This window comes from Microcaecilia unicolor, chromosome 11 (assembly GCF_901765095.1).
Source record: "Microcaecilia unicolor chromosome 11, aMicUni1.1, whole genome shotgun sequence".
Classification (NCBI taxonomy): Eukaryota; Metazoa; Chordata; class Amphibia; order Gymnophiona; family Siphonopidae; genus Microcaecilia; species Microcaecilia unicolor.
This window is the reverse complement of record NC_044041.1, coordinates 95,317,610-95,341,337: the sequence shown is the minus strand read 5'-3', so window position 1 is coordinate 95,341,337 and position 23,728 is coordinate 95,317,610. Positions and strand designations below refer to the sequence as shown.

The 23,728-nt window shown below is 42.7% G+C and overlaps 1 protein-coding gene across 1 annotated transcript in view; it reads left to right on the top strand.

Annotated features, from left to right (window-relative positions):
• The window catches only part of SIN3B (SIN3 transcription regulator family member B), a 103,305-nt gene that overhangs the window by 16,762 nt on the left and 62,815 nt on the right, over nucleotides 1-23,728 (top strand). Inside the window, 4 exon segments of the mRNA XM_030219927.1 lie at nucleotides 5,427-5,844; nucleotides 5,932-6,038; nucleotides 16,917-17,070; nucleotides 22,206-22,460. Of these exon segments, the coding sequence (XP_030075787.1) occupies nucleotides 5,755-5,844; nucleotides 5,932-6,038; nucleotides 16,917-17,070; nucleotides 22,206-22,460 (606 nt within the window). The 5' untranslated portion in view covers nucleotides 5,427-5,754.

Below are 23,728 nucleotides of genomic sequence, written 5' to 3'. Positions count from 1 at the left end.
CAACTTAATTCTGAGGCTTTAGCAAGTTCAGATTCGGTGTATTGTTCTTTGGGTGTGAATTTCCTTCTTCGGTGGGTGCAAATCTCTTTCTGCTACCTCGGTATTCAGTTACCCATGGACCTGGCTCTGCTCTATAGGCTCAATGTGGACAACCTCTTCCAGGATACGAAAACGCAACTAGATCAATGGCATGCTTTGCCTTTATTGCTGCTTAGGAAGATAAACATATCCTATGGTGCGTTTTCCACATTCGTTATACGTTCGCCTGTCTTTGCCTCTTTGACTCCTATGTCATGATCTCTATGACCTATGCAAGCTTTTGTTGACATTTTTTGGGGGAGGGAAGAAGCCCAAACTTCAGTGGCATTCTCTTCTGGCTCTTGGGGCCAGGGAGGACTGGGGGGTGCCGGATCTTAAAAAAAAAATACAACCAAGCTTGTCTTTTACATTATCTCTGGGACTGGCTTTTGAGTTCATCTACCTTTACTGATTTTACCTTGGAAAGTTTGTATTTTCACCTGTGGCACCTAAACTATCTTCTCCGTGCTAACTTGGCACAGATTTCAATTCAGTTTCACAGAAGCGTGCAATTAGAGCCGCTCTGGCACATGTGGAGAAGGATTCTCTCTTTGTGGCGGCAGGAGCCTTCTTGTAGCATCTTCCTCCCTATAGGTGGTAATGCAGAGTTTTCCCTTTTGATGAATAATCGAGCTTCCAGGTGTTGGGAGCTCAAGGGTATTTTCTTATTGGAGCATCTGGTTAAAGAGAATGAGTCCTTTTGTACTTTTCAGGATCTGTGGCAGCTTTGCAATCTTGACCCATCTGATATTTTTGCCAGCAGTGTCGACTGTGTTGCCATCTTGCAAATATCCGCCAGAGACAGTAAGGTAGTCTCCACCCAGAATGTTGCTGTATGCCTTGTAAAATGAGTCTGAAAGGCCTAAGGGGCCTGCTTCCCCACAAGAAAATAAGCTGACACAATAGTCTCTTTCAGCCATCTAGTAATAGTGGGCTTGGAAGCCATAAGGCCAAGCCTATGTTTAGCAAAAAGCACGATCTGTCTGATTTGCAAAACTGATTTGTGACTTCTAAATATCTAATGAGGACTCTATGCACATTGAGAAGCTTCAAGGAAGAATATTGAGCCTCCTCTTCATCTCTGCAAAAGGATGGAAACTCCACTGATTGGTAGAGATAAAATGCTGATACTACTTTCGGAAGAAAAAAAAAGGAACCGTGCACAGGGAGACCCCTGCCTCCGAAAAGCAAAGAAAGAGATCCCAACAAAAGAGAGAGCCTGAAACTCCGAAACAATATGTGCCAACCCGACACCCACCAAGAACACTGTCTAGCATACCATCTTTCAAAGAGGTTATCCGGAGTGGCTCAGAATGATGTTTCTGAAGAGCCAGAAGGACTAAATTAAGGTTCCACTCTGGCCATGGCCTACGAAAGGAAGGCCATAAGCGGCCCATTCCCTGCAAAAGTCAAATGATATCCAGGTGAGCCGCTTGAGATGTCTTCTATAGTCGGCCCCTGAAACAGGCCAAAGCTGCAACCTGAACTTTTAGAGAACCTAATGTCAATACTTTCTGAGGGTCTGTCTGGAGAAACGCTAGGATGTGCACAACCTGAGAAGGGAGAAAGTCCTCACTCAGAACACCAGCCTTCTAACGGCCTCTACACCCTCGTAAACACAATGGATGTAGAGCATTTCCGAGCACGAAGCAAGGTAGCAATGACCGAATCAGAATAACCTTTTTTTTCTCATGTGAGCCCTTTCAATGGTCAAGCCATAAGACCAAAGGGACATGGATCCTCCATAAGCACCGGACCTTGCTTCAGTAGGCCGTGTACCCACAGAAGATGAAGAGGACACCCATCCAGCAGCTGAATCAGGTCCGCATACCACAGCCTCTGCAACCAATACAGGGCTAAGAGAATTGGTGCGACGTGATCCTTTTCAACACAAGGCCTACCATGGCCAAGGAGGGAAGACATACAGTAGATGTGTCTCCAGCCAGGACTGCAGTAGGGCATCAATTCCGTCGAGCCCAGTTCTTTACAATATCGGAAGAACTTGGTACTTTGACATTCCTTTTCGTTGCCATCAAGTCCAGAAGGAGAGAACCCCATCAGTCCACTATCACCTGAAAACCCTGGCTGGATATTTTGAGTCCTGCTCAAGGTTTCTGAGATGTTTAGTCGGTTGTAATGGAAAATGTAAAGGATTGCTTTTCAACCCTGCTTTGATCGATAATGAACTCTGAAATCTTTGACCGAAAGTAACTTTCCTTGTAAATACAAAAACAAGTTGGAATGTGGAAGATAAGAGACAGCTCTAATTAATTTGGTAGGATGGTGCTTGTTTTCAGAAGTTCAGCCTGGCCACCTGGACTTGGAAAACATGTGACCACGTTCCCACAGTATGGTTAGTTTACCTATTCTCAAGCATTCTGTAATTTTCCTTAGTTCTGAACATGAGTTCTGAGCCTAATAAAATGGGGAGTTTCTTTCAGTGAAATTGGGAGCTCATCTGTGAGTAACGTACATACTGCACAGAGGACTTGTTCCTGGTCTAAAAAGCTTCTGTCTTTCGCTGTAACGGGCCCCCCCCCAAGCTGATGATAAGAGCCTGGATGATGTAAGGACCAGTGATGTTGTATGTATAATGTATTATTGCTTCTTTTCCTGGTCTAAGAACTCTTAGCATTGCTTAGATGTAGAGACCAGTGATGTAATGATTGTTTATATATCTAATCATTGTGTGTGTGTATAGCTAACCATTGTATATATCTTAATCTTTGTAGATTTTAGCTCCTCTAATAAAGGTTTCATTTATCTAATAAGAATCCAAAAGAATCCACAGTAATTATTGAGTAGTCTGTGTCAGTGAGCCAGGCTGTAAATCCATAGCAGTACATCGGTGCAAAGTAATGGGTTAAATAACGACTGTCACCTGACATGGTGCTTCCTGTATATCTCTTGTTCTCTACCAGTTGTTCAGAGAGAAGCCCATACAGGTTTGCTTGTCTGGTTAGTGTTAGGTTAGTGAGTTGTTTAAGGGCCATGTCTACTAAGGTGTGTTAGTGTTTTTAGCGCGCCTACACTTAGCGCGCACGCTAACCATGTAGGCACCTATAAGGATATTGTAGGCACGTACATGGTTAACGCCCGTTAAAAACATTAATGCGCATATAACGCTATTTAGTAAACAGGGCCCTAAGGTTGTTGTGTTTATTCTGAGTTTCTCCTTACTGATTATCTAATTAAATACTGAGGAGCTGGACTGGATACCAAGAGAGAGATGTCTTAGCTCATTTTTCAGTTCTGTATCTCCACTTCTGGTTGATGGACACAACTGTCCCACTGGTTCTGAAATAGTGGAAAGGGCTAATGGAAAGAAAATGATCAGTTAAGACCTAATTTCTCCTTGAATTTCGACCTGATGGTATTTACAGCTTAAATGATAGCACTAGTTACCTTTCCAAGGTCTGCACAATGATGTGTATATTCTGAAGCCAGCTGGTTTTTAGCAGTATTTGAAAGTTAATACTGATGACCTGAGCGACACTTCACCACTAAAGTTTGATTAAGAAGACCATCTCTTCTGCTGAATGCCATGTTTCATATTGTGAGATCAGCAGAGCTCTGCACAGTGTCACCCTGTCAATTTTAGCTTTTGGGTCACTGTGACATTACCAAATTTGTTCAGGAATTTTACAAAAGATAGTTACTTGAGGTGTGTTAATCTTCTTTCTTGAAGACATGTGATTTGAATGTGAAACTGCTCTTGTAAAATAATTCTTATTTAAAACTTGAAACTTAAAATAAAAAAAAAGCCAACAGGCAAAGTTCTGAAAGAGAGAAAATGACAGAGTGCAGAGCAGTAAAAGTTAAGCCTGAAAAGTGGGATTAGTGATACTGTCTTTGCACTCTCTGATTGCATGTCTGTATCCCAGTGGATCCCAATGTGTATGTGTCTTTAAAATACAGCATTTTTATTTTGAGGGCGAGAGATGTACAATACACGCGGACTTCAATTCCCCGCACATGAATTTTTGAGAATCTTCTTTGAGCATAATTAATCATTTTAACTATTTAAGCTTGGTACTGTGTAAAGTAGTGGTAGAGAGTATTAACATGAGAACTCATTAACATAAAAGGTCATATTCATAAAGAACTTGATGCAGTGCCAGATCAGAATGAAGGTACAAACATATTTTAATTATCATGCCTGAAGAAGCCTTTATTTGGATGCTTTTCTTTGCTCTAAAACAGTGGTTCTCAGCCCAGTCTTGGGCACACCCAGATAGTCGGGTTTTCAAGATAAGGTTGACATTTGCATGCAGATCCATCTGATATATACTCATTGTGGGTATCCTGAAAACTTGTTGACTGGTTGTGCCCTGAGGACGGAACTACTGCTCTGAAGTATCATAAAATTGTGGCTTACATTTATAGGTCTCTACGGTAGAAAAAGTGCTCAGGTCCTTTAAAAATAAAAAGCATACTTAGAATATTTATACTTCAAATGATAACGCTATCAGTTCTAGTGGCATTGAGTGCTATTGATCAGTCAAGAGTCTGATTAGAAAGAGTTGCCAGTGAAATTGAATGGGCTGCCATCATTCTGGAGTACAACTGAAAATCTTTTTCTTATTAAATGAAATTGGTGTTCACATTACTCACACTCTGCATGGAGCCTCACTCAGGTCCATCACTGGCCCCGTGCGTGTGTCATGGAAAGAATTTGACACATATCAGTGGTTCTAGAGTAGTATCATCATCATTGTATATAATTAATACTCTTTTTTTTTTTTTTTTCTTTCATAATTTATCACCAAATCTAATTTGTTTGGTCCCTTATAAGCTCTGCGGGAAAAGAAAACAGATGTTACATTCATACTTCCCATGATAAGACTCACACATTTGAGTTACTCTGTGACTCCAGTTTCCTTTATTGTAATCTGTTTTTCATGTGATTGTGATACTGTAGAAGTATGCTGAGAAACTTTGAGGTTATATCCTGAGGTGAAATCTGATGGTGACATTTTATGTTTGATCGGTAGCTCTAGAGCAATGTTTCCCACGTCTGTTCTGAAGTACCTCTTGCCAGTCAGGTTTTCAGGATATCCACGATTAATATGCATGAAAGAGATTTGCATATAGTAGAGGCAGTATATGTAAATCAAGTTCATGCATATTAATTGTTGATATCTTGAAAACCTGACTGGCAAGGAGTACTCTAAGAGTAGACTTGGTAAAGAATGCAAAGCTTGTCTTAAATCTTTCATGATGTCTTACTGCCTGTAGACTTTTCTTGTTAATGTGTCTGCTGATTTTTAAAATGCACACAATTTTGAAGAAAAATGTGGTTGGATGGATGCTAATACACTGCTTGTTTTTTTGTGCTTTTCCTTCAGGTTCTCATCACCAAAAACAGGAAGGAAACCTTTTTAATGCAGAGACTGGCAGTACAGCTGTTTGGCAACCTAACTGTATCAGTAGTTTGTTCTTCCCTCTTTAGCTGCAGAACATTTATTTTGGAATATTAAATGTTGTACCGGTCAGATTAAAAAAATTTCCAAATGAGTCTTTATCTGAGCTGGATCGGCCCCTACTGAAGCATGGAGCCTCATATTTTTCACAGGGTTGGACATTGGTGCCAGTGAGTTGGCTGTGGTGTGACTAGATTTGTTCTCTGGCAGACTACTTCTCCAAATTTGGTGACAACCAGTGCCTGACAACAATATGGCAAGTAGTGGCGGAGGTGGTGCTGGTGGCAGCTGTAAATTCGGCACAAACAGCTGGAGCAAGGCACAGGAAAAGCTGCCAGTACATGTATGTACCGACTTGCACAATGTCTCTCTGGTCTTTGGTGTCCAGGTACTGTTATGACATGAGGATTTGGTTTTGTCTCCTTTCTAGGTTGAAGATGCTCTATCATATCTGGACCAGGTTAAGATTCGTTTTGGAAGTGACCCTGCTACTTACAATGGATTTCTGGAAATCATGAAGGAATTTAAATCACAAAGGTGAAGATCAGTGTCCAATAGTTCATGTATCTATAGTTCTGTTTTCTCAATCTAGTGTTCCCAAGGCCACCGCCCATTTTTTTAGATTTCCTTGTTGATCATGTATGCCAGGAAGGGTTAGCATTTCTTCCCCCAGGCTGAGGTCTGCTAATCATCAGGGAGTGAAATCTGATGCATGGTGTGCTCACTCTCCCCTGTTTTATTAAATGTTTATCTTAGTGGATTGGATGCCTTCTTTGTTCCTGGAAGTACAATATTTTTCCAGTGCTGATGACATTGATCTGTTGTTCCCTATGTATTCAGATGTGCCCACATTATATATTTTTATTTTTGTTACATTTGTACCCCGCACTTTCCAACTCATGGCAAGCTCAATGCGGCTTACATGGGGCAACTTGCCCAGAGTCACAAGGAGCTGCCTGTGCCTGAAGTGGGGATTGAACTCAGTTCCTCAGTTCCCCAGGACCAAAGTCCACCACCCTAACCACTAGGCCACTCCTCCTGTAATGGATTCTGTTTTTCATTCAATTTGTTTGGATGTCTGCGAACCATCTTAAGATTAATCCTTCTATGACTAATGTTTTATGGGTAGGTAACTCTCGACAGACAATGCTCCATGTTAACCTGAAATTAGCAGGGATTGAAGTACCATTGAAGTTGAATATTAAATTGATAGGAGTCATCTTGGATTCTCATTTAACTGTAGAACTGTATATCAGCTCTGTAGTTCAGAACTGTTTCTTTGAATTAAAATTGTTAAGGAGACTTAAGCAGTAGTTTGAGGTATATCAATTTAAATGGATAGTCCACTCTTTAGTTCTTTCCACACTGAACTATTCTAATGTGGTTTTTATGGGGCTTCCACAAAAGCAAATTCGTAGACTACAAGTAGAATGTTGCGGCAAAGTTGGTTGTAAGTGGGAGGAGATTTGATCATATGACCCCTTATTTGATTCAGCTGCACTGGCTGCCTTTTAAGGGTGAGAATCAAATTTAAAATTTTGGTTTTTGTTTTTAAAATTCTTTATGGTCTTAGCCCTGGTTTTCTGACTGGGCTGCTTAAAATTTATACGTCATCACGAAGCTTACGTTTATTTGCAGACATTAAATTGGTTAACCAATCCAAGGTTTTGTGTAAGTTGAAAACCATGGAACAACGAACATCGGTTGGCAAAGGAACAGATCTTTGGACTTCGTTGTCACGGCCTATTTGTAATAATAATAACTACATGTTGGAACGTGAAGACATGGTTATTCAACAAATATTTGGCTAGCTCTTCTAAGTGATTTTTTTTCCTTGTCCGAGGGGTATTCAGTTTAATGCTGTTTTTGTTTTATTTGCCTGATATTGTAATTTTTTGACTCTTCGAGTGTGTGATGTATCTGGGAATTATATATGTATATTGCTGTTTTTCTTTTATTTTTGATGTAATCCACCTTGAACTAGCTGCTTGGGTGGAATATAAATATGTCAAATTAAACTAAAGTAAAATTTTTATCTGACATTCTTAATGTGCTTTTAGAAATAGGCTTGCAAAATCGTGCACGCAGCTATCCCTGGCATCGGTTCACTGATGATGTCAGGAAGACAGTATAGAAATAGAAGAAATAAAAACCTATCCAAATTGACTTTTTCTTTTTCTGACCCAGTAGTTTCTTTGTTCATTTTTTTTCTTTCAGGATGTTATTTTTTTTCAACTTAAGTTTTAATATTATTAGAGAATAAATGACTTAAAAAAAAACAATTGTAACCCCCAAGCCCTATCTCTTGGCACCTAGGAGGAATATCTAGTTTCTGGAGCTTTTCCATTGCCAGCAGGAGCAGGTGCTCTAGGTCTGGCTGTGCCTCTTCAGTAGTGGCCAGCTGTGGGGCTCCCGTTTGTCTTTCCTTTTTCCAGTGATAGGTCATCTATGGTGGTGCATAGCTCTTCACAAGAGGGACATTGGTCTTGGTCGCCCCTATCTGTCCGCACCGGCCATAGTGCAGTTGTGGGATGATGTTGCACGTTGTCTTCCACAGGATCAGAGCCTGTTTTGGTGGGGAAGGATCCTCATGGAAGTTCCTTTCTCGTTGGTCTTATGGCATTGCCCTTGGTAGGTCTTGGTTGACTAGAAGGAGTGTAGAGCCCTTTCCTAGTGGTTCGGGTTCAGCTCCCACTTTTGGGGGGACTTCGAGTCCATTCCGGATTTTCTGCTTCCTCTGCATATGCCCAGATGTGGTGTATGTTTGAGGGCTGGGGTGCAGAGCAGAGTTTGTTTTCTCTTCTTTCACTCAGTTCTTGGTTTTTCTAAGTCAGGAATCCAGAAGGTGTATCCTTGGATTCCTTGATGGTCTAAGTGACTCCCTTGTCTTGTGTTTGGGGCCAGCTGGCTTTCATCCTTGGCTTTCCATGCGGAAGTGGTCCTGTCTTGAAAGGGGTGGGTCAGTTTTGGCACCCTGTTTTGGGCTCTGTGTTCGGTATGGTTTCTACCTTGTGCTGCAGATTGTGCCGCATCCCTTCTTTTGGTCCTCTTGAGAAGGCCAACCAGACGGTTTGCACGTTACTGCATGTGTTTCTGATGTCTCTTACCTCAGTGCACTGGAGTGCGGAGCTCCAAACGTGGTAGTGGTGGGACCTGTTCCTCCATTGCTAGAGGCTGGGGTCTCGGTTCAGACCGTACCTCATTTTCTGTCTCGGTTGGTGTCAGTGTTCCATGTCAGTTGGTTGGCGCATCTTCTGGCATTTCGCCGGGAGGGTGCATTTTGCCTCCCTGAGTCTTCTGGGCGGCCATCAGAGTTGTTTACATTTCTTTGAGGTTTATCCTTCCTTCCGATGTTCGACTGTTCTGTTCAGCCATTTGGGGGCGATAGAAGTTGAGTCTCATGGATTCTTGGTCACCATTGCCACCTGGTTGGTAGGTACGCTTACTTTGGCTATCTCTTCATGACGGTTGGTATTCCTGGGCAGTATTCACGTCATTGGCCCAGCATTTTTTTGTAGAGCAGTGACATGGTGGTTGCTGTATGCATTTGCTGGGCTTCTCGGGTGGATATTGTGGCCGTTTGGCGTGGGTATTCAGGGTGTCGCTTCTCCGGGAAGCGGAGCCGGGGTACCACCCTGTTTAGGGATTGCTTTTGGATTAGAGAGATTCACGGGAACAGGGCTAATGGGAATCCGGCAGGAATCTCGCAGGGACAGACCCAGATCTTCAGGGATGGACCCGAACCCTGCGAGGATGGATCCAAGCTCTGCAGGGATCCCACAGGAGCGTAGGCGGGTTGAGTGACATCTCCTTTTCAGTCCTGGGTGCCATCCCCAAGCATATCTCTGTACATCCTGGTGGTTTAGTGGTGACTTCCACGGAAGTCTTGTGAGGCCACTGATTGAAGTCTCTGCAGCCATTTTAAAGAAACAGCTACAGCGAGACAATTCTGCCTGCTAACCTAAACAGGTTAGCGGACAGAAAAAAGTGGGGATCTTTCCTGCCCCAATAGACTACCAGCATGTACAGAGGTACGCTCGGGGAGGGGAGGGAAGGGAGGGGAGAATAATCCACAGTGCTAAAAACATCAACTTGTTTTTTTTTGTTTTGTTTTTTGGGTTTTTTTTTTAAAGGCGAATATAGGTTAAGTATCCTTATCTCAATGTTTGTGCAAGAAAAAGATTAACTTTTAAAGGTTTTCTAAGAGGATCCAGGAGGATCGCGGGGATCCACTGTATCCGTCTTTTACCATTTGCTGATTGAGTTGTGCATGGGGGATTATGGGTGAAAGGGAGTGAGGGGGTTGTAAAAAGGGAGGGATGGAGCTGGAAAAAATTTTGGTGAGACGGATATACATGGATAGGGAGGAAGGGAAAAGAGGAAATAGAGAACATGGAATAGAAGGGAATGGAGAGGAGAGGGGGTCATGCTACTCATGGATGGGAGGGAAAGGAAAGGGGGAAATGTTGCTCACATATTTTTTATTATTTTTTATTTAGCAGAGTATAGAAGAAAATGCATTTACATTACTTTTACCAGTATTTATAGAATCTGTCTTTCTGGGGGGGGGGGGGGGGGGGGGGGGGGGGGGGGGGAGGGGTTAAGGTGACTGTAGCTAGGTGCGATGCAGTGCAGGAGTGTGATGGGGGCGGGCTGGGGGGGTGGGAATGGAGGGGATTATTTGCGACGGGGATGGGTGGGGACAGGTTAGATTTGGGTGGGGATGAGTTAGATTTCTGTCCCCATGCAACTCTGTATTTTGGATATCCCACACATCCTGGAATAGTGAGAAGTAACTTAATGGAAGGAGAAATTAGGACTTACCTGATAATTTTCTTTCCATTAGTTCTTCACACTATTCCAGGAGTCCACCCCTGGACCTGTTTTGGCGGCAGGCTTTACAGCTTGCGCACGTGCTGTCACAATTTTGTCTCTCTCCGAGGACGCCAGGGACCTTCTGGGAGTCCGGTTGTTTGGTTCTTTAAAGTTGTAAAGGTGTTTGGTTTATTCCTTCTGCTTGTTTAGGTAAATACTGGAGAACTGGACTAGCTGGCTAAGTATATATGGGACAGCTCAGTTCTGAGTTTTTTTTATCTCCATCTGCTGGTCGATGGACATAACTACCCACATGTCCTGGAATAGTGTGAAGAACCAATGATAAAACAAATATCAGGTAAGCCCTAATTTCTCCTTCAGGACAAGTGGATATTTGGAGAAGATCTTGTAACTTAGTGGAAAAAATGAGGGAATCTAAGCCACAGCAGTTGCTGGAGAAAAAGCAGAAAGTCTCTGGACACTTGTCTTCAGGGGACTCTCAATTTCTAGACAGCATATGGTACCGCCTGATCGTCAGCAATATGGTCAGAAGTCCCACTTTCAGGAAGACCAATCTTCTTTTCCTGCAGACAGGAAGTCCTTCTCTCAGTCAACTAGAGTGCCCAGTGCCTCCAGAGTAATGGTGCAAGGCTGGCCCACTCTTCTGTTCCTTCAGTGAGAGGACGTCTTCAAGAGTTTCAGGAGAAGTGAGCAAAATCAGATCAGACAAGTGGGTTTCTAGATATTCTTACAGAAGGTTACAAGTTGGAGTTCTCCCACCCAGTTGCTCCTCTCTTCTTGCAGTCTTCTTGTTGAAAGAGAAACAAGGCTGTCTAATTTCAGGCCACCATAGATTCCTTGCTGGGGCTCTGAGCCATTGTTCCAGTTCCACAGGCCAAACAGGGATGAGGCAGATACTCCGTCTGCGTACATCTAGTAGCGCTTTAGAAATGATAAGTAGTAGTAGTACTTCATTACCCCAAAAAAAGAAGGCACCTTTCGTTCAGTCTTACTCAGGTCTAAGCTGCTGCCTCTGAGACTCAGTGTCCTGCTTTCTCTTGGAGTTACTAAGAGCAGTCATTGCCTCGGTTCAAGTGGAAGAATTTCTCACAGTCTCAAGGAGGCATACTTGCATATACCCATTTCAGCAGGCTTACAGTTCTTACTGTATACCTTAATGAGGCCAGTGTGGGCACCAGCCTTTGATCTGGATTGACAACTTTATGTTCTCTGTTGTTCTATTCTCATCTCTTATCCTGTCAGTTTTTGACTGTGGTGTTCCTGTCTCTTTCTACATAAAAACACCCATAACCATAAAACATTAAAAAAAAACTATAACATAATAACAATGTAGAAAAAAAGGCCCATTGACTTTCACTGTGGGCATATACTGAGGCTAAGTTTTTTTTATATGTAGTTCCAGTGAGTTCCACCCAGAGCATTATATATTGCCCCTGAGGGTCAACAACATGAATGACAGACTGTGAAGGCTGAGCAAATAAAATCCCAACACTGTACCTCCTTTGAAGGATGTGAAGCAGAATAGGCTTGTGTGAACTGTTTCCATTGAAAAAGCCTTGCTGGCTTTCTAGGAAGTGCGCTTCCCGAATGAAATAAATATAAACTTAGAGTCATAAGACTTCTCTACATAAACATTGCCTCTTATAAGGGGGTATTCAGTCCTTTCACATTTTATATTTCAACTGTTTTTATTGATGATTCAACATTATAAACATTTTAACATTGTCAGTACATCTATCATTGGGCATTATAAGTAATACAGCATATTAACTTGTATACATCAATAAATTCCATCATCAATAGTTTAATGCATCTTCCCCTGGTCCCTTTACCTACCCTCCCAAACATGCTCATTAACAGCCAAACGTACATTTAAGGGGGGGTGTTTTGTTAAATATACATCACAGTCATCTTTTATATTCCCCCCTCCTTTCTCCCCTTCCTTCTTCCCCCCCACCCTCTCCCCCCTGATAGTCATTAATAGTTACATTGTGTTTATGAGTTCAGGTATGTGTACCATTATTCTATAATATTATCAAAGCTTATTGAGTACAAGACTCCGGCCTCTCTGCGTTAAGGAATCCAACATAGGCCCCCAAACTTTAAGGAAGCATTTTTTCCCCCGACATGAGCCTTTTGCATTTCTTGCTTCCCATGTCATTAAAAGATGCACCTGATTTCGCCATTGCCAGTAATCTGGGGGTTTATCCGAAGTCCAACATTGCAAAATACACTTTTTGGCTACCAAACATAATTTGCGACTTAACAATGTTTCATCTGCCGTAAGTCCACGGAATGCTCCTGGGCAATCCAATAGCAATTGCACCGGAGTGCCCACTATAGTACGCGAAATGATTGAATTCATAAATGCCAGTATCTTTTCCCAAAAAAACTGTATTTTTGTGCATTCCCAAAATGCGTGATAGAACGAGTTTTCCTCCAGTGTGCATTTCATACAGGTTGGTGTGTCAATCTCTCCTACTCTATAGAGCTGGCGTTGTGTGAAGTATGCTCTATGTATTATTCTAAATGCACATTCTCTATAATTTGCTCCATTAATCAGTTTAGGGATGTTCCGAATGCATGCTGCTATGTCCCAATTAGATAAATCTACTTTTGTATCTGCTTCCCACCTACGGCGAAGTTGTGACCAATCTCTATCTGACCTCAAAGTCCACAAAGTCCTTTCACATTTAAAAAGATACAACGTTAAGATCACTCTTCAGTTTCTAGGAACATTATACTCATTAATTTGGATAGATAGTCCCCAAGGCTAAAATACAAAAAGGTTTGTGCAAGCACCCACTATTCCTGCATTGGCCCCCATACACCATGTTGCCCAAGCTAAGCTAACCCACCCCTCCCCCACTTACTGTCTTTAAGCAAAAAAAACCACCCTTTCTTCCCTCATCCCACTCTACCACCCACCTTCTACTTTCATTACCAATCATACCCATCCCTACCCTCCCTGTACTCTTAATATATGAAAAACAGTTAAATGGACATAACAACTGCTTAAAAAAGAAGGAAAAAAAATGTCAGGACATAAAGAGCCTGTCATGCAGCCATCAGGTAACAGGAAAACATCTATGACCTCAAGCATATTACAGGTCATAAAGTTAAATTCTCAGCCAAACCATGGGTCTGTTCAGCAGGTTATATTATTACTACTACTTATCATTTCTATAGCGCTACTAAACGTACGCAGCACTGTACATTTGAACATGAAGAGACAGTCCCTGCTCAACAGAGCTTACAATCTAATTCTGAAGAGAAACCAAAGGTTATCCCTAGAGCCTCCTTTGTCTGAGGTTTGACACCATAGCCGGCCCCAGCCACTTGTAACAAGCTACCATTTTGGTTGGTCCTTTATAACTGAGGTCTTGTGATTTGATGATTTTTACAGTCCCAAGGGGATTCTTGATCATTCTCCATTGAAAAGAACTGTAGAGCCACCTCCTTACTACATATTCAGTGAGATTGGCCTTCCATAGTAAAAAAAAAAAAAAAAAAAAAAGGGGGGGGGGGGGAAGGAAAACTGCCACCTGTATTGTATATCTTCCTCTCTCATCTTTGAGGTACTGTAGTTCATCTCTCCATTTCAAAGTTTTTGCTGCTGTGTTCTATTGTATAGAGATTTCATATGTATCCCAGGTGAAGTTTGTGTACCCTCTCGCTTTGTAGAGGACTGCTTCTTTAATTAGCAGGCTGTGATATCTTTAGGGGCATTTGCATGAGATTTTTCCCTGAATACAGTGAGCTCTCACAATTTCAATCGATAGGGGCCACTGTATCACCATCTACCAATAGCAGATGGCTAGCAATTTTTTGAACCACAAGCTCCATTTTGATATTCCAGTGATTCTGGTATACCCCGAAACTGCAGATTGCAGTGACAGCTTCTGTTCTTGGGGTCCTCCAACTTGTCAGCCATATCATCAACGGTTCCACATAGTTCTCCCATCTGCTTGTCTAAGCCTACTACTGCTTCAGCGTGCTCCTTTATTTGGTGACCCAGCTCGACAGTCTTCCTCTCAAGTCCACTTCCAAATTGGTCAGATCCAAATGCACAGCTTTAAGATCCGCTCTAATCTCTCTAAGCTTTTCACACACCTCCTTCATAAGGTCCAGTTTCCTCTCCGTGTCAGAAAGAATCTGTTGCTAAGACTCAACCGTAGTGGGCATGGCCACCATCTCCATGTTGTTGGCACACATGGCATGGGTGACGTTGGAATAAGAGAACTTGCACCTCCATCCAGTTTCTGTAGTTAAATATTTATTGATAGGGGTTTCTGCTATTTCTGTTTGGAATGTGCATTACCTGTGGTGTACTACAGGGGTCAGTCCTTGGTCTGGTTACTTTCAAAGCTGTCATAAGCAATGAGTTACCAAAATCTGCAAAAGGTGGGAAATAGAGGGTTGTACCTGAAGCTTGAGAAATGGTCGAGTGCTTGGCAGCTAAGATTTAATACTGCAAAAACCCGAGGAAGTGGTACAGATTTAAGGCAGTGATCTTCACTAGTGTTCAAGCAGGGGCCAGACAAAGTGGCTACTGCCTCAGGCAATGAAACAAAGGGAGGTCCTCCTGAAGTGATGCTTCCTGTGTAGCTATTAAATCACACTAAAGGCAAGTCTGATTCCTCAGCTCTATCTTAGCCAGTCTAAACTCCCATCATCCTGTTCCCTGTCTCTCCAAGCCAGATTGCCACCCGTTTTGTTCATGCTCCTTACCTTCCACAGAGTCTTAAGAATACAAGAATTGCCATTCTGGGTTGAACCGATGGTCCATCTAGCCCAGTATCCTGTTTTCAACAGTATCCAATCCGGATCACAAGTACCTGGCAGAAACCTAAATAGTAGCAACATTCCATGCCAATCCCAGGGCAAGCAGTGGCTTCCCCATGTCTGTCTGAATGAGACTATGGACTTTTCCAAACCTTTTTTTAAACCCAGATACACTGACTGCTGTTTCTACATCCTCTGGCAAAGAGTTCCAGAGCTTAACTATTCACTGAGTGAAAAAATATTTCTTTCTATTTGTTTTTACAATGTAATTTCATTCAGTGTCCCCTGATCTTTATACTTTTTTGAAAGATTAAAAAATCGATTCACTTCTACTCGTTCTACACAACTCAGGATTTTATAGACCTCAATCATATCTCCCCTCAGCTGTCTCTCTTCCAAACTGAAGAACCCTAAACTGTTCAACCTTTCCTCAGATGAGAGGAGTTTATCCTCAGAAGCTTAGCTGAGATTGGGAGGCGGGGCTAGTGCTGGGCAAGACTTCTACGGTCTGTGCCCTGAAAATGGCAGATACAAATCAAGGTAAGGTATACATAAGAAGTAGCCCATATGAGTTTATCTTGTTGGGCAAACTAGATGGACCGTGCAGGTCTTTTTCTGCCGTCATCTACTATGTTACTATTACTGTGTTAGATCAACAAAGATGTTTTCTAGAAGTCTTTTTTTTTTTTTTTTTTTTTTTTTTAGGTGAAGTAGAAATCTTCTGATGATTGCCTGTATGTTATTCAGTTTGCTTAGGGGAGCAATGCCAAAAATTACCCATGGATTTGGGCTAGGGTTCGAAGCGCAGAAAGCCTAAGCTGCCACCACTTTCTACCAGAATGGGGAGTTTTGACCACCATCAGTCCCAGGGCTGTGGAGTCAGAGTCGGAAGCAACCTTGGGTGGAGTCGGAGTCAGTAGAAATGTATTGACCGACTCTAGCTTCAAAATAGAAACTTATGTTATAATGCATGGTTAATTTATGATTTTATACTTATGTATATATTTTTGTTCTGGATCTAAAGTACTAGTAAATATAAATTACTTTTACCAGTACATTAGATCCAATACAAAAAATTTAAAGCCTAATATCAGTAGGAATCAGAGTTGGGCAGTAGAAAATAGAGGAGTCAAGAGTTGAAGGTTTGGTATACTGACTCCACAGCCCTGGTCAGTCCTTCACATCTACCTGGGGATTTTCCCCATATTTTATAGACCCTCTCAATGCAGTAGTGGTCTCAAGGGTACTAAATGGTGCAGTCTCTGAATTTACTTGAAATTGATCAGAGAACTTGTGCACAGGGTACATTCAAGCTCTGGGGTCCTTCCAGCTAAATGGTGCTGTTTTGAGATGTGTCCATGTCTGGCTTTTCTGAATCATTTTGTAAATGCTATTTCTTATTCCTGTTACCCACTGTATCTTCTACAGTTTTTTTTTCTAATAAAGTGCTAGTCCTCCAATGAAAGTTTTAGTCTTTATGACATCACAACCAAAATGGACCAATGGTGTTCAAAGTGTTTCTTTGCTAGTATTGCTCATTAGCTTACACTCTCCTCTCCTATGCTTCTGTGAATTATGTACAAAACTGTAGTGGATGTTGAGGGAGGGGTGGATTATCTGTTTCCATTTGTGTTACAATCCATCTCTGTATTGCCATGAATTTTGTGAGATAAAGTTAAATGGAAGTTGGGTTGTTTCTATGAAGAGGATTTGATTTGTTCCCTCATAGCTGCTCTTTGTGACTTGAAGCTTTGTATGTGTACATCACTTAATGAATTCATTGTTCAATTTTAGCATTGATACCCCTGGAGTCATCCGACGTGTCTCACAGCTCTTTCACGAACATCCAGACCTCATTCTAGGATTTAATGCTTTCCTTCCTATTGGCTACAAAATCGAGCTTCCAAAGAATGGCAGGGTAATTGTACAGACAGCAGTATCTAGTCAGGTGTGTTTCAATTTCTTTTGCTTTTTAAGTGTGTTGAAATATCATTTGCTTGTACTTAAATGAAAACTTTGTCTCGCTGAGAATCAAGTAGCTTTCCAAACATTAACATGACATATAGAAGATCTTCTTGTGTTGCTAAACATTTTTTGCAGCTAGGGTAATGTGTGAAGTATTTCCACTGTGCAGGGGCATTCCTTGTCTTCCCTTCTTTGTAATATCTTTAGAAATTAATGACCATGTGCTTGAACAAATGCCCACCTCCAGGGCTGGTACAAGTCTATTAGGCACATAAGCAAACTTTCAGTTTTGTGCTTCCCTCCTCAAATTAACTTTCAGGAACTTATCAAAATCTCAAAGGCCCACTAATTAAACTCAACAGTCATGAACATCCCAATACCACCCCTTCCACTATAATCGGGATATTTGAAAACTGTCCACTTACCCTGCTGTTGAAAGTATCCCCTCCATCTTCCAAACTGATCATTTCATTATGTAGCTTCCCACTGTTTCAGAACCTGTGGTATACTTGTGTCCATCAACCAGCAGATGGAGATAAAGAAGAAAACTGAGCTGAGACATATCTGGCATCCAGTCCAGCTCCTCAGTATTTTCTATCTCCAGCAGGTGGGTGGACACTTTTCGGCCTGCTTTGCTCCTGGTCCAGTTGGTCATCTGGTCCCCAGTTGAACTTTGTGGTTGGCTTGAGTCTGCAGAGTCATATCTGGAGGCCTTTGGATCCCTGTCTCTGATAGCCCATGAATTTACTTCTTTTGTCCCTTCACCTCTCCCCTGTTTCCTGTGGAGCTCTCCCTTACCAGTACAAGAACTGTTTAAAAAAAAGAAAGAGTTTTGCTGGAGAGCATGGGACAGAGTATCAGTCCTAAGCTTTTCTCATCTCATCCGGAGCCACAGGAAACCCACTTGGGATGCCGTGGTGGGTGGAAGTGGCAGCGCAGCCTAGGCGGCGATGGGAGATGCCTGCCTGGTTGGGGGCCAGGTGCTGTGGGAGCCATGGCGGAAGTCCGTGGAAGTGCGGCCAGTTTTAGTCTGGAGTGTACTGCGCACCAGTAGGAGAGAGGACTGGTGCTCCGGACTTGGAGGGGGGGTTTTCCACTGAAGTGGGCTGCACAATCTTTCTGATATTTAGGGATTCAGTTGCCTCGCTGCATGCTCTTATGTTCCCTTAGCATGGGTCATCTTTTAGCCATCGGCAGTTGGAGGGCTGGTTGGCATTGCCCTTGTCCTTGTCTGGTAGAATCAGCTTATACTGGATGTTGGTGTTCCCCAAGTGGAACTATATGCTCCAGGTCTTGCTTGTCTGCCTCCTCAAGAGAAATCTTTAGCAGGTAGCAAAATTACTGACTAAATACTGCTGGAGTAGGAAAAAGGCAAAACTTTGCTTACCATATCTCTGTGGTAACTGGAGATGTGAGGAGTTAGGCCTACCAAATTTACGGTTGTATAATTACGTGTGATTGAACAGACTACACTCAAACTATTTATGAACAGCTGCTGTATACACCATATAGCATTAGATCTTGCAGGTTTCCCACCACCTCCTGCCGTATTCGTTAGAGGGAAGTGTACTGTTTAGACCCTTAAAAGACACTTCGATGAAACTGACAATCTGGCTAGGTAGTGCCCCTACGGATATGACTAATTGCTAATCAGGGGTAATATACAGTTCCCGCCAGAGATAGATAATGTTACTTTTGTTCATTGGGAAAACCAAGTATACTGCTTGGTGGAAAGTATACTCACTGAGAAGGGGACAATGATGTCTTTTGAGTCCTTTCACCAACGGGTGGAAATTCAGTGGGGGGGACCAATTTGCCTTCTGCCAACTTGAACACTATGTCAGAGCCTTAGACCTCAATAATTTAAAATCCAATTTAGGGGATAAATTGAGGCGTCCAACAAGCTGAATCAGTGAGTGTGCGTTTAGAGTGCTCCATATGGCCTTCTTTACTCAGATGCAGCTGTGCAGGGTAGGGGAATTGTCCTTTCCAACTTGTGTCTGGTGCTCCAGGGAAGACGACAATTTTTATCATGCCATGTGGGCCTGTACGTCCATTCAACATTTCTGGTCTGAGGTAGCATCATATTTGAGCGGTTTATTTCACTGGAGAATCCAACTTACTGTGGAATTGGTTTTCTTTGTTTTGATGAGAGGGTTGGGTATAGAAAGGAAGGCTTTTCTTAGAATGTTTATTGTAGTGGGGAAGAAGTGTATACTATGTTCATGGGTGAGTTCGGAGCCTCTCATCATTTTGGTCCTGGCGTGCCCATGACAACAATCTAGCATTGTGGGAGGCTAGAGATGCAACCGCATCTGCAAAAAGAGTAACAAAATACCTTATTTCACCTGCAGCACGGAGTTTGATACAGAATCATTTGTATTCTTCTAGTAGATGTTAGGAGATTGTTTTTACGTATCATTGCTTTCACCATTTTTGAAGCATTATGTGAATGGGTTCTGGGAAGGGAGGGGGGATGGAGGGAGGGGCAGAGGTTTTGTTGGGTAGACAGTTATATATTTGTCAGTATTATTAGCGGGGAGCTTTAAGAATCCAAACTTCCTGCTACTTACTACTACTACTTATCATTTGTATAGTGCTACTGGATGTACGCAGCGCTGCACACTTGAACATGAAGAGACAGTCCGTGCTCGACAGAGCTTACAATCTAATTAGGACAAACAGGACAAACAAAAGATAAAGGAATATTAAAGTGAAGATGATAAAATAAGGGTTCTGAACAAGTGAACAAAGGTTAGGAGTTAAAAGCAGCATCAAAAAGGTGGGCTTTTAGCTTAGATTTGAAGACGGCCAGTGATGGAGCTTGACGTACCGGCTCAGGAAGTCTATTCCAGGCATATGGTGCAGCAAGATAAAAGGAACGGAGTCTGGAGTTAGCGGTGGAGGAGAAGGGTGCAGATAAGAGAGATTTACCCAGTGAATGGAATTCCCGAGGAGGAGTGTAGGGAGAGATGAGAATGGAGAGGTGCTGAGGAGCTGCAGAGTGAAAGCACTTATAGGTCAATAAGAGGAGTTTGAAATGGATAGGAAGCCAGTGAAGTGACTTGTCTGAAGTTCCTTTGTGTAGTTGTTTATTACTGTCTCAATAAAAAAATGTAATAAAAGCTGTGCTGAGTTGGAGACAATATGCTTAGCTCGATGGACCTTGGTCTCACAGTGGCAAGTTTGGGCTACAGGTACCCAGCAGTTCCCAAACAATAGATCAGTTTCCTATAACTCATTTCAAGGGATAAGCCATAGCTTTCCTCAGTCTACCTGGCTGATAATTTTTCTTGGATTTTTCCTCTAGGAACTTGTTCAAATATCTTTTGAATCCTACTACGTTAGTTGCTTTGAAAGTATACTCTGGCAACAGATTCCATAGCTTAATTATGTAATTGCATTTAAAGAAAAAACTTTCTCTCTCTCTTTTTTTTTTTTTTCAAACCAGTGGTCTTTAGTGTTTTGGTGTGTCCTCTCTTCATTTTGTGTGTGTGTGTGTTTTATGAAAGACTAGTAAAAAAGGCCCGTTTCTGACACAAATGAAACGGGCGCTAGCAAGATTTTCCTCGGAGTGTGTATGTTTGGGAGAGTGTATGTGAGAGTGACTGTTTGAGAGTCAGAGTGAAAGTGTGATTGTGTGAGAGAGTGAGTCTGGGTGTCAGTGTGTTTGTGAGAGAGTGTGTGTGTGAGAATGAGAGTGTGTGCAAGTGTGTATGTGAGAGACAGTGTGAGTGAGAGTGTGTGTGTGTGGGCGAGAGAGAGTCAGAAAGACATTGTATATGAGAGAGAGAGTGTGACCCGTGCCCTCCCAATCCATGGCCATCCATGTTACTCTGTAACCTGCCCCCTCCATTCATCCCTATCCAGCATTTCCCCTCTGTGCCTGAGGCCTGCCCTGCAATCCATATCCATCCATGCCCATCTGTCCCCTCCATTCATCCCTATCCAGCAATTCCCCTGTCCCTGAGTCCTGCCCTTCCAATCCATGGCCATCCATGCTCCTCTGTCACCTGGCCCCTCCATTTTTCCCTATCCAGCATTTCCCCTCTGTGCCTGAGGCCTGCCCTGCAATCCATATCCATCCATGCCCATCTGTCCCCTCCATTCATCCCTATCCAGCAATTCCCCTGTCCCTGAGTCCTGCCCTTCCAATCCATGCCCATCCATGGTCCTCTGTCACCTGGCTCCTCCTTTTTTCCCTATCCAGCATTTCCCCTCTCTGCCTGAGGCCTGTCCTGCAATCCATATCCATCCATGCCCATCTGTGCCCTGTATTCATCCCTATCCAGCAATTTCCCTGTGTCCCTGAGTCCTGCCCTCCCAATCCATGGCCATCCATGCTCCTCTGTCCCCTGCCCCCTCCATTCATCCCTTTGCAGCAATTCCCCTCTCTCCCTGAGCCCTGCCCTTCCAATCCATGGCCATCCATGCTCCTCTGTCCCCTGCCGCCTCCATTCATCCTTTTCCAGCAAGTCCCCTCTCTCCCTTCCATGCCCCCCCCTCGCATCCATGCCCCCCCCCTTCGCATCCATGTTCCCCCCCTCTTCGCATCCATGGCCCCCCCCTTCGCATCCGTTTTTTTTTGTTTTTCTTCTTTTAAAATGTACCTCCGTGGCGGTTCCGGCAGCAAAGCGTCAGGGAAGTAGGCGGCGCTCCTGACGTGTAGCCGTCCCTTCGCTGTGTTCCGCCTTCTTTTGACGTCATCCTTGACGTCAGAAGAAGGCGGAACACAGCGAAGGGAAGGCTAGACGTCGAGAGCGCCGCCTCCTTCCCTGACGCTTCGCTGCCGAGCGATGCGATTGGTTGAGTGTCATTGCTCCGCCCTCGACGTCATCACGTTTGACGCGTGGGCGGGGCAGACACAATGGGATCTCACCCCCTTCACTTAGAATGTTGGCTAACAGAGGCTTCATTAGAACGTTGGAGGTGCGTTTTATATAGAGAGATTAAACAACCAGTCCCTATTTAATTAATGACTCTCTTTTGCTGTCATAGGAAACGGTGTTGTAAATGTATCATGTGGATGTTTTTGGATGTGTTCACAAGTCTGATAAATTGCTAAATATGTATAATTTTAACTTGCAACTCACTTGCTTCTGCCATTGTTGTGAACAGGTGCCTTCTAATTCTATTCCAAGTGTCATGATGGGCGGCGGATCAACACTGCAGTACTCTCAGGAGAATTCCCACCAAAGTGCAGAGGACCTCAGACAGCAGCTGACTCACAAAGAGGAGAAACCACAAGCGTCACCAGAGTCCGATTCCATCGAGTTCAACAATGCAATAAGTTATGTGAACAAAATTAAAACACGCTTCCTGGATAGGCCAGAGATTTACAGATCCTTTCTAGAAGTCTTGCATACGTATCAGGTAAACTTGATAGAGCATTTAGCAGAGTTCAAATAGGAGTCTAGCACTGCTTTAATGATAAATTCTGGAAAATTTTGTTGTGGTTTGTGAAACATAAAAACACTAGAAGAAATTGGTGGAAAGGCACTTGAGCCGTATAACCAAGTCAGTGATGAACTAGGTGAGACTAGTGAAGAGGAACTGAGCCATTTTATACTCTCTTTATTTTTTTTGCACTTTTACCCTGCTTGCTGTGATACCTTATCTCTTTTTTTTTTTTTAATTAGGATAAAATTACAGTGCCAGTAAATGAAGGGAAACAATGAATGTTATTTTTATCGTATGTGCATGGGCTCAGAAATAATCTCATTCCTATGTTCTGTAAGCAGAATAGTGTGAGTACTGTATTTTTATGCATATTGCCCCCCCCCCCCCCCCCCCCCCGTTTACTAAGCTGAATGGGCTGTGTCAGCATTGCCGTGCCGCTTACTAAACAGGGGGGATAAGAGGGAAAGAGAGTAAGGGGAAGAAGGGGGTGTGATGGGAAAGGTTAGCAAATAAAAGAACAATAATTGCACCAAAGGTTTCAGACTGAAATGTGTCAGATTGAGTGCATAGGTTTATCATCAAGCAACAACACTAGACAAAGGGAGGGGTTGGGAAGTGGGGGGGGGGGGGGGGGAAGTTGGGGTAAAACTTGAAAATGGATGTTGGTTAAAGGATGAAACTGTTTATGATGTGCAGTGTAATGTATTATATATCACCAATTAAAAATGATTTAAATATAAACAGGGGGGATAATGTGAACATGTATAACAAGCACAAATTGCACATCTGTGTCAAAATAAACTGGTATATTGTGCCCACACATGCAATGTGCTATGCCAGTTTATTTTTCTAAAATTCCCTATTTGCAAAACTAATGCATTTATTTTTAAAGGCTTTTCTTTTTAGGTTCTTGCAAGTATTAGTGCATAAACCCCGCAAGAAAACTAAAAAGAAAAAGCCTTAAAAACTTAGTAAAAATATATTGGTATAGTGCATAGGTTTGTAAAACCGCAAACGTTATGTGCATGAAAATATGGTTGTTTTCTTGCTTCAGGGCTTAAAGAGTGCTAGCAGTTTCTTTGCTCCAGCACTCCCAAGAGCTGTGGCAGCTATCAGGGGGGTAGAAGAGTAGTTCTCAGGAACCACTCAACCAGCCTGGTGCTTGGGGATATCCATCATGATTATGCATCAGATATATTTTATACTATAGAAGCAATGCATACAAACCTGTCATGCATGTT